Source organism: Mastacembelus armatus, chromosome 14, assembly GCF_900324485.2.
Source record: "Mastacembelus armatus chromosome 14, fMasArm1.2, whole genome shotgun sequence".
Taxonomy (NCBI): domain Eukaryota; kingdom Metazoa; phylum Chordata; class Actinopteri; order Synbranchiformes; family Mastacembelidae; genus Mastacembelus; species Mastacembelus armatus.
This window is the reverse complement of record NC_046646.1, coordinates 21,410,109-21,422,189: the sequence shown is the minus strand read 5'-3', so window position 1 is coordinate 21,422,189 and position 12,081 is coordinate 21,410,109. Positions and strand designations below refer to the sequence as shown.

The following is a 12,081-nucleotide window of genomic DNA, read 5'->3' as shown; positions in this document are numbered from 1 at the left end:
TATAAAAACATTCTTTCTTGCCTTCACCCTAATTTCTCCATGTCTTTACCAGTGATCTGCTGTCAAAGTATAGTGGCTGTTCTTTGAGAGATGGCAAAGGTATTACAGGCTTCATAGAGGAAACCATCAAGCTAAATATGGTGATAATGTGGTGCTACATAACCTGCAGGAACCCAGCGTCACTGAGCTGCCAAACTGTAGCATAACACCACAACTACAGCACATGTGCACTACATTTGAATTCAAAAATATAAGTAAGGCCTAATGCCAAAGTATATGGCAAATCACTCAAAGCTATCATCTCTTCTGTGCTATAAAAAGATAATTGGATGAATGTATAGTTACCTTTCTCTGGTGGACAGTCAATGATGACTTGTTTCATGAAATATCAATGCTGCACATTGGTTAAAAACACTAAACGACTTTACCGACTGATGTCCATGTTCATCCTCTCCCTACACTCTGCTTCCTTATGCATTAAGTCTACGACCAACAACCACAGCTGGCAGCTTTAATTCACAGTGTCCATGGTCTGGTAAATGACTTTGAGCAAAAAACTGACATCTTGATGCATCTTGAATAGTGGACTTACATATATTGCAGAGATATTTTAAAAAAGGAAACTGCTGCCCAGGTGCCCAGTCACTGCTGACTCCATACATTAAAAGCACAACTACACAGAAAACTTTTTCATCTCTGAAAATATTAAGAAAAGCTCATATGCTAGAAATTTCATGTAAATCACAACTGTATAATATAAAGTTTAAAAGTGTTAGCTTTGTGCGTTGTGAAATGTATTACAATTCAGAAATGTGAAGGCAAAAAACACTTCCTCAATTTGTTAACACAGAACAACACAAAAGACGAGAAATACACCACCCTGCAGTCAGTGGAAAATTTCAGACCAGTCAACAGCCTGTTTTAGAAGCGGTAAGTGAAATTTTAAATTGAACTTTCCTAATGCTGATATTAAAAATGTTTAGAAAAAAAGTTTTTCACTAGTAAATAATTGAGAATTTAAGAAAAATATATAAATTTTTCTAAATAAACTGTTTTCTAATGAACATGATAATAATTACAAATGTATATAATAGATATAACAATAAATGTACTGAACAACTTCTCATTTGTTGATTTCTGTCATGTATCCTTGAAGAAATCTGATAAAACAAGGCTCTAACAATCTGCTCTCTTTTACAGAAAATGATTTTCTTCTACATGATCACTGCAACTCTGGCAACATCTCTGGCAAAAGGTACAATCCTAACACTTACAAACTGTGTAGTTAACAGCAAATGTGTGTAGCTCAATATTGCCACTGTAACATGAATGATAATGCCAATAAATAATTGACATTATCACAAAATTATCAGTAATAAAAGAAATAAGTTAAAACCAAATTCCGAGTAAACCTATGGATTTGAATATTCAGTAAATGGTTGCTGCTGAAAATAAATAATTTACTAATTAAATAATCATCTCTATACAATAGTTAAGATTTTCTCTTCAACTGAGATGAATGAAATTATGTAGCAGTTCTACTGAAACTATATGGTCTACCCTAGTAATGAGAAATATGTCTTGATGAGTATTTATTTATATTTTTGATATTTCTATCAGGGACTTTGGACTGCAATATATCTGAAACAACTGCGGATCACAAGTGTTTTGGAGAACTTGGGAAGCCACTGATTTTCCACCTACCCACTCAAAGAAATACAAAGACAAGTCTGAAAAAGAATACCAATGTTATTTTAAGGACAACTAATAAAACAACAGATATAAAGGATAATTTCAAGAATCGCCTTGCATTCTACTCAAATGGAACACTTAGGCTTAACAATGCAACAAAGGGAGACTCCGGAGATTACCAGCTGGACATACACGACGTTTCTGATGGTAAACTACAGCGCACAGTCAAAATCCATATAGAAATACAAGGTAAGACCAAAAGGTTAAGTATTTTCTTTAAATAAACTATAACATTCATTTACAAATCAGATGTAAAAACTATGCTGCATAGGTACAAAAACTGTAACTTGTAGGCCCAAGTTATTATTTACTATTTTGCATTTATTACAAATCCATTTTACTACAGAATATTTTTAGTGAATATAGTAAAATCAAAGATGGACTGACATTTCAGCAGCTTTTCTTTTATTTTAATGTTGAAAATATGCCCAGTTTGGCATTCACTTAGTGTTGATTCTTAGGATCAGCTCATGTTCAGTAATAATGAAGATATAAATACTGTGTATGTAACATGTACATATGTAAAATTTTAATATAGTACTACAACTACCACTGTACATTTTAAATGGAGCAGTAACTGCATTACCTAAAGTTTTCATAGCATCAGCATTATGAATATAAATCTTATTTTTCAAATATTTTCCAAAGTAACTATAAATAGAACTGCACTATTATATCAATACTCCAAATATTTCACAACATTGTGGATTTTATTACAAATCTTTTATGCATTGGTTATATACATATTTTGTGTAATATCTGGAGATACACTAGTTTTCATAATATTTTAAATATCTTTAAGACTTGTATAAATATTAGGTGCAAGTGTTGATTTGTCTACTCTTTTTTTCCATGGTACACAGTTCTGAAACATACACTGAGAATTTACAGGTATTTACAAAATTTTACCATGAGAGTTTGTTAAAAATTATTTTACTAAAACTTAAGCACAGATACACACTAAGCTGACTTTGAAAAAACTAGCAGCAACAAAGGCCGACTGTCGCACCATCTAATGTCACCTTCGTCTGAGCCAACAAGTGGCACTCAAACCACAAACTACAGCCAAAGGCCAACCAGCATGTACATTCTGCACATGCATGAATAACTCTCCATACCAGCTGATGTAGGTCTGTATATGTCACTCAAAAAAGAAACACAAGCCAGTTTCTGCTTCTAATTGAAAATATGTGCTGTGAGACACTGCAGGAGACACCACAAAGATTAGCGAGTATTCAAGGGTGGTCTGATATTGGCCAATGACCGACCATCAGCTGGGTCTCAAACAAATGTAGGCCTCAAAATGTATTTCAGAGAATGGAAGTACATAGTGACACAGATACATAGAGATGGCAGTTTACAGAACACACAGTTGATGGTACTGCATATATATGTGACTAGGTATTTGTCTTTCAGCTCCAGTGTCAGAACCAGTTGTGTCTCAGGAGTGTTTGTCAACAGAACAGAAGAACGTGAGCTGCTCCTTCAAAGGAGATAAAGTAGATCTCACTTTGACTCTGGACAATGACCTATTGATACAGAGTAGACATGGGACTACAACTGAACAACATCATCACAGTGTTACCATCAGGTTATATGGACAGCTCACAGGAAACTTAACGTGTCATGTTCAAAACAATGTCAGCAGTAAAAGAACATTTATCATCCTTACAAGCTGTACAGGTAAAGTATTAAAAAAAAACAAAATTTCTTCTGTATAACATGTCTATAACCTTCTCTCACACACACACACACACACACACACACACACACACACACACACACACTAATTTGGGTTCACATTTGTGTTCTCTAGGTTCCATTTCTCACCAGACACTTGTCGCTGTAGCTGTGAAAGCAAGTGTTTCCATTCTGCTTCTCCTCTTGGCACTGTATTTTGGTATCAAACATTTAAATATGAAAAGAAGACCCCAGACTGTAAATGAAGGTAAGAGGAAGACATTTTTCCAATTCTCGTCTTTAGCTACCCTCTGTATCACTGAGGACCATATTGATATTGATGCAAATTTTTGCCAAATTAGTTAGTAAAACTTGGCATTAGTTAAAAGTTTGAAGTTGTTTCTCTTATGATTATGTTAGTTATGTTACAATTCTGTAGTAGGGCAGAAGAAAGTACTGACTGATTTGACAAGTCTTTACCATACAATATTAATAGTGTGTTGGAATATCCCTGATGCCTATTTTTACTTCTTTCAGACAACACTGAAGATGAAATTGCCCACTCCGATGTTAGAGTAACCTTAAGAAGTAAAACCAGACCCAACACCCATCAAAATGCAACTTAACTTTCACCCTAAACATTACACGTTACCTAACCTTAGCCTAAACCCTTAACTTACCAACAAAAAGGTCTGAATTTATTTGACAGTAGCATAAAGCTAATATCAGTGTTGTAGTGTTTTTAGTCTTGACTGTGTTGATTATACAAATCTTAAGCCCTATAAAAAAAAGTTTCACTAAGTACCAAAACCTCATGTATTAGCACAGAGGTCAAACAAATATAAAATATTTTACATTAATAACTAAATGCACAAAATTTTACAGAAAAAAAAACAACCTTTCCTACAGTAGCAACAATGGCATGCTTAACATAAATTTCCTTGGTCAATGGGTGACAGTCGCTGTCCTGTAGTATGTGCAGAAACAGTGGTGTGCAAAAGACTGCATTATATTTTTCTGTTCTTGTTTTTACATATAACACAAAGAGTCCTGGCATCTGAACATAATGATTTGATTCTTAAACTTATAGTTTAAAATTACAGAATATGTTTAAGTATTTATGCATCAAGGTTCGAAAAGTAATGGCTTGCTTATCAGTGCTTTTACTTTCAATGATTTGTGCCTTTGTGTGTAGGTGGCATTTTGGAAGATGTTTAAATAAATAAACAATACAACCAAGAAAAAGCTGTGCTTATAAGTGTCTCTTCTGTACACTGTGTTGTATTTTTGATCTCTATTTAGCATTAAACAATGACCAGATATAAATAAAGCTCAAAGTCACCAAATAACAGAGAATGGATACACTTACATTGGTTTGTAATTAAGAAAAGTCATAGCTGCCGTGGAGTATCTCGAATCTGGTAGTAATTGTAAAAACAAGAAGTAGCAGAGGGCAGAAATTTCTAGCTTGAATAATGTAATGATCACCACTGACCACAGGATGGAGCCAAAGCTTATCACAGGTAACCAGATACAGATTTCCTCCCTGATACAGTGCACATTTTTACGACATTCACCATATATATAAGATGCTGACTCTAAAACAACTCTTAACTCTCTTTTCAGGGCCTCAAACAAATAGTGCCTCATTGGTAAGGCTGCCACCCTACAATGATGATTTGATTCATCAGTTGACATGTTCAAGAAGGATTCTCATTTTGTTAGTAATTTCTTTTAATTTATATTATTGTAAAAAGGACAGTGTCAGATAACACTGTAGAATAAACTTTTACAAACTGGCCTTTGTCCTGAATAACCTAATCATAAAACTAACTGCAACTGAAAAACAGAGGGGAGATGTAAAGAAATTGCTGTGAGACTTATTTCTGTTTGCTGCTCTTATGCTGTCAGCTCTGGTGCTGAATGCTGGAAAAGCTGGTTAAACTACTCCTGAACCAGCTGCTGGGACTAACTGCTGCTCAGCATCACTGTTTCTTTGGCGAACGGTTCTTTCGAGATACTCCAGGGTGCAATAAGGTTAAACTATGACCAGGATGCACAGTATAAAGCTTTCTACCGTATTTGGAAATCGAATGTTCAACACAGGAAATGAACAATTATTATTATTATTATCCATGCATGCATGTCTTCTAATGGTAAGTATGTCTTCTAATTGTACAAGACAGGTTTTCTGCAACACTTTCTTGACCAAGTCCTTTTATCGTCTAAGACAACACTGACAGTCATTTAGTTGTCACTAGTGCAAATAACTCACTGTATATGTGCTGTCAGAAAATCCCATTTTTACTGAGCATCAAGGAGAGATGTTTTGCACTCTTGTGTGACTGAAAAAGAGAGACGCAGAGGATGAGCAAGGTTTAATAGAATGTGAAGGGTTAGGGCTTTTAACGGTGTGTGGTTTCCTGCAACAACTCAGTCTCACGTCATCAATTAATCCTCACCTACCACTGTAGCTCAGGCCACATCTTTCTCCTCTGGAGCTGCTTTACCTGTTCAGCTTGTGCCTTCAATCTTTTTGAGCTTTTCATTGACACATTTATGTTTGTAGTCTTTCAAATGTCATTTTTACATTTTCTACTCATCGTTACAGTACAGGATATGCTCAGAGTGCAGCTTAGTTTACAAAATGAACATAATCAAATCAGTTTTCTATGAATTTAATATATAACTGTTCTCAATTAAAATGTGTGTATTACTAATGTTTTCAAATTCTTCTAACCATAATCAAATTCTCAAACACAACACAGTTCAAACAATTTTCTAGTTATACTTCCTAACACTCCACTATCTTAGGTTTTCTCTATGGTTTCAGATTTCCAAAGGGGAATTATCTTTCCACAATCTTCACCAGTCATCTTTCCATAAGAACCATGTTACAACATTCTGATGCCGACTCTCAACATACTGATACTAACTCACATACAAAGCGATAACATCTGAAGCAGTCTTTATGCTTAGGTCATATGGAATAACACTTATGACTTTCCCTGCTTTCTCTACCTGCCTCCCCATCTCTCTACCCTCTGTATTTTTATGAGATGACTGCACTAGAAAGAAGGAGGGCTTCTCCCTCTGCCTAAATGCCCCTTCCTTTGAGAACATGTGGCCCAACTGCAGCAGTCTAGTGAATTGGCCTTGATTTGGAAAATGACTCCTTTACTTTTGTCTGACTGCCTGCTGCTTCCACAGCTGCAGCTTTGATTCTCTATTTAGGCTCAGGATTTTACTGTACAGGCCTGGCAGACAGTTATTTTTTTTTTCAGCTTTTTTATTTCAGGGTTTTTTTTTTTTAAACTCAAATCCACTTGCTTGAATTTTTGGTCTCTGGTACCTGTTGAGGACAGAATCTATAGACCAATTCTCAATTCCCAAAATATAAATAAAAAAGGGTACACATGTAATGCACTACTTTAAAAGTAAGATGGAAATAATTGTAACATCGCAAGCATTGTTTTCATCTGTGTATTTTAGGGGTGCGAATCTAAGGGTAACCTCAACATATGATACACAATGCATGGCCTAAGAAAATTATAAACTCAACACAGCGATTTTTCAATAATCGATATATTATTAGACAATCCTACAACTTTACATCACGATATCTTTTTAACTATGATAAAATGCCTGTTACAAAGTAAAGTGCAAGGGTTTTCTCATTATTTACTGTTAATGTGTCAAACAAAGCTTTAGCACAGCTTTGAAAACACAATGGTGTTATGTCTACACCTAGAGGACAGGCTTTTCGATTGAACGTATCAGAACTAACATTACTGTAAATATAAAACTGCATTTTTTTAATTAATCAAAGTTGTAGCTTTTTTATTTTATGCATTTCGCTGTGGGGAAAAGGACATTTTTCATTCGACATTTTGAATCACGATCAGGAACAAGTGGATCTAATAAAGACCCCACCAAGAACCAGTATGAACAAAAACCATGCTGATTGTGTTTTCCTGTTGTGTCATAAATCCATCAACACTGTACATATCTTACTAAACTAGAACAGACTGATTTTAGTACAGCTTTTGTGTACTTTACGTACCAAAACACGCATTAGCTAAAGCAACTAGGACACCACTAGCGTTAGCTAGCTAACATAAGGCTAACATGCTAACGTCATTTAGCTAGCTGAGTTGACAGACACGTTATTAGCTTTTACAGCAAGAAGTAACGTTGACTAATATAAGGAGTAACTGTTTCAAAATCAGCAGTCACCTTAAAGTTAGTTCCAAGTAGCTAGTTAAGAATCCAAAGTGTCTCACCTGGAGCTGGGTGGAAGAACCGACACCTGTTAATCCAGACTGATTTAGCGTTAGCTCGCGTCGACAAAAGGAGACGTAGCTAACTAGATGCTAAGAGCTTAGCGTCTTACAAAAAAAAATATTCCGGTAACTCCTAAATCCTCGGAATTAAATGTTGAGTTTTTCCACCTCAAATACTTCGAGAACGAAAAATATTTTTAAAAAAAAATAAAGCTCGAGCACAACGTTCCACAAGGCGCGTAATAAACGGTTATTTAAAAGTTCGTCAGTCTTCCAAATCTCGCGAGAATTAATTAAAAATGGCTTGAGTATAAAAAGGCCTATGAACAGCACTGAGCTGGAGCTAAGAAGCATTGCTTCATATATATCTGGCAGCTAAACTGCTTCACTTGATGAATAGCATATATAAATATATATATAAACAACAGTGGTTCATGTATAGCTGAAACTGAATTGGACTGCCAGGAAAACCTTGAACAAACACTCAAATTGTTGCTTATTGGTCCATACAGTGTTCCGTTAAGGTGCGTGCCAAAAACAGGTAGATGCTAGGGTGTGCAAGGTGCTCCAGGACTGTCATGATAATAAATCTATCATAATGGACTCATGAAACTGACCAGGTAATTTCAAACAATACTTACTGCACTGATTAACTTCCCTTCAGTGTAATTAAGGCAAAAATGTAAGGGTCATGCTTATTGTTTTGTTTTTATGATTGGCCAGTCATATATTAATGTGATCAGAGGTCAAGGTGCAGGAGTTGGTCCACAGATAACCATCAGATTCTTTCTGCACACATTTCTTCCAACACTGAACTTCATGAGCCAAGGTTATGGCAAAAGTTTCCTCATGCCATCTGTCTTCCTTATCATAAATGTCCCCACCAATAAGGCCAAACCTTACGCCTCTCTCCTCCTGCTTTCTTGGAACACAGTAGCTGTTTCTTCTCAGCTGGAAATAAGATTAAAAAAAAGGTCAAGGTCTGTGAACATTGTTATTAATGTGGCACTATTAACTTTTGGAATGAGCAGTAGTTGGCTTGTTCTCAGACAGACTCACAGGGTCGCTCAGACAATGAAAGCACTTATCTGCCAAAGTCTTTTTGGTTAGTGAAGTAGGTGAACACCCTGACACACCCAGCTAAGGAACACTTAGATGAGGAAGTGCAACAAAGTTCTTAATTTTAAACAAATAATAAAACACCCTTGGAGTCAGCACAGCGCTTGAGTGACATCAACAGAAATTAATCCTGAAATGAAAATGTATTTAGTCAAATCCACTTTTAGAGTCCACTTCACTCTTTGGATGTTTCTACAGTGGAATTCAAAGCATTAAAACATTTCATGGTCATTACCCAGCTTGAATCACAGATGAATCAAATGGTCAACTAAGCATTCATGTTTGCACAATAGGCCCAGTGTAATCTCACGCTAAAAAGGGAACCACTTTGATTCACAAACAGAATCTGCCAGAAAGTATAGTGTCATTCAAGCCAGTGAATGAATTCACATCCCAAATAGTCTTGTGGTGGAGAAGAGAAGAGGGATAATCATCTAGACAAGCCCACACAAGCATGCACAAAGCGAATGCACACATAGATGTATACAAATATCCAATGCATGTTCATGTCAGGGACCAGATACCAGCACATGCCTAGAATTTTAAAGGAAAGCTTGTTCTGTTACATGCATTAACCCTTTCTAACCAACTTACACAAATATACACACACTTTAAGCCCTTGCCAATGGAAACCATGGAAATGCCAAGCAAACATGTGCTCTCATCTGGCAGACAGGCAGCTCACTGGTTCGACTATGGGAACTACTGTACCAGGCTACATGCCTGATTCAACCAACAAACAACAGTGAGGGCTAGTAACTGACATGGATGCATTTGTCTTAGATTTCAAGGATTTGGGCGCTTACTATTACATGGGAATAGCTCAGCATCTTGATTACTCAATGTACCACTGTGTTACTTCCAAAAACCACAGGCATTAATACTGCTATTTTCATGCTGTATTATCTCATTTACCTAACAACATGCACGCCTATTAGCCTTTATTATAGCACAGACTAAGATACTTAGTTGTCCTAATGAATCATAACATTCATCCTGAGGGTATTTGAAGCATTTTTCTGCACCATTATGGGCTTCAAGTTGTTGTTCTGATTCTTTGGTTTTAACTGTGGAAAGTGTTTTTAGCCAAACCAACACTCTTTGACTTATTTTCCCAAAGTTGAATCAAAGTTTAACCTGATGATTCTGGATGCAAAATATGATGGTATAGCAATTACGTAAAATTCCCAGTTGCAGGATCAGTGGCAGTGGCTTTTAGTAAGCTTTCTTATTCTTTCTTAATTCTTTCTATTTGATGACCTACTGCATATGAAAACCTTTGAGTCTTGTTATGAACTTGCAAAACAAGTAAAAAGCCACAATTTTCCACTTGATGCACTGAACCTATCACTTTCCGGCATTGTTGTCAAAGATGTTGTCAAAAATTGTTGTCAAAGATGTTCTATTGTGTCAGATGAGGCTGTCAGGCAAAAACAGTCACAGTTCACATCATCCTGTGTCAGCAAGATTCATGTGCATGTAGGTCTATTCTCTACATGAGTGTTCATGAGAAAGAAGATAGATAGAAAGAAAATGTTTTAGTCTTTGTCACTGCAGCAGTTTGTCCAGTGACAAATGTCTGAATCAAAAATAGGACTATAAATGTGTTGTAATATGTCCAGTGGAAGCTATTGAAGAGTGTCATATATGCATGTCTTGTAGTGTTTTTGTTGTTCTTCTACAATTCAATTCTTCTCAGCCTTTGTCCTTTTGTGATGTTTGTTTCCATTTCTCAGAAGCTATTTCACAAGATAAAGTCGCACAGTACAGGGACCCTGTTACTTGTGAGCTTTTGCCCTTGAATTAACACCCAATCAGTTGTATTCCTCTTAGCCTTATCTTCTCTCTTAGCCTTAGTTTTTACAAGTTAGACATTTTAGGTCATTTGTCATCATTAGGATCCCCCTTTCAAAATTGATGTCTTTGAGCTAATAGAAATGTGAGACATTATTAAAATCAATTTTTAAGCACTGTCCTCCAAGTCCTTGACAATATTTTTCTTGGTGGGAGGGAATAGCCTCTGAAATAACATTTAGATGAGGTAACATTAAACCTCTACCCTGAAACTAATCATTATTAATGAAGTTCTCTTGGCTGGGTGACTGCCAGCTCCTCAGGGCAGGGCCAATAATGGCAACTCAGTAATAGTTGGAAAACAGACTGGTGAGTGTTACAGTTTCATTTATGCCTGTGGCTCTTTACCCAAAGGTACCACATACATCTCAAAAACCTTTGGAAAAAGTTCTTTGTATTTGTTTTAGTTTCTAACATAATGAGAAAGCCCTGCAAAGTTAATTTGACACAGTTCTTCATGTTTGACAACTTATGGGACGCGATCTGGGCCTTAATGGTGCTGTGAGCCTCATCTACTTTTTTTAGTAGGTCATTGGAGTTTCCCAGATGCAAATTTCAAATGGTGAACTGGAAGAAGTAGATGAAATCTCAGTCTTGATTGCACATGAATCAAATTTTAAGCTCAGGGTTTGAGTCATAAGCCTGAATGTGGAGATGAGCTCATGTTTGCTAATGTGGCTGCTGGTTTCATCTCAGCATTTGCAGAAAACCCCCACATATCTGTGGACAGACTGAACATTATGTCATATTAACACAACTATAAATACACAGTCCTTGTCATTTACATATGGCTGGATTACTGTAAAGTGTGTCTATGTAAGCAGATAGTTTTGATCTTCACGTTGCAGTTACTGTCTTTGAAAACCAGGCTTTTATATTGCACAGCCTCCTGCTTCTGGTAGAAATCCATCCTGTAGAAATAAAATGTAGAAATATCAGGACTTTCTGAAGAGTGAAACAGTGATAACACTGAACACATCATTTGAGTTGTAAATCACATAAAATATAAAACCCAAAATACAGTACATAAAGAATTTTAAAAGATGGAAACTCACATTTCATGTGACTGCAGATGCATGATAATGTATGTAATGTTTAAATGATGAAGACCATGATCTAAAATTGTATGAGATGGAACTGAAATTACATGAAACATTAAAAAGTAAGTTCCTAAATAGCAGCTAAAGTAAGTAAGTACCAAATAATGCAAATACCTCCAGTAGACAGGCTGGACCCACCTCTATCTGTCTCTTGGATAAAGTTATGACTCTCCTTGCTTTATACTTCAGACGATTGTATCTTCAGTCTGGTTGATTCATGAGGTCCAGGCTAAGTTGTTTGGGGAAATAAAAGCCTTTTTCATTCTGGGTAGGATGAAAAGCACAAAGGGGAG

The 12,081-nt window shown here is 36.1% G+C and overlaps 1 protein-coding gene across 1 annotated transcript; it reads left to right on the top strand.

Moving 5' to 3' along the window:
- The first annotated feature begins 903 nt into the window (after window positions 1–903).
- On the top strand, window positions 904–4,489 carry LOC113143333 (CD48 antigen-like). The gene is made up of 6 exons (XM_026328903.1): window positions 904–930; window positions 1,201–1,255; window positions 1,621–1,941; window positions 3,169–3,435; window positions 3,569–3,700; window positions 3,970–4,489. The coding sequence occupies exons 2-6, from the start codon at window positions 1,204–1,206 to the stop codon at window positions 4,056–4,058; spliced, it is 861 nt and encodes a 286-aa protein (XP_026184688.1). The 5' UTR covers window positions 904–930; window positions 1,201–1,203; the 3' UTR covers window positions 4,059–4,489.
- The last annotated feature ends 7,592 nt before the right edge of the window (window positions 4,490–12,081 follow it).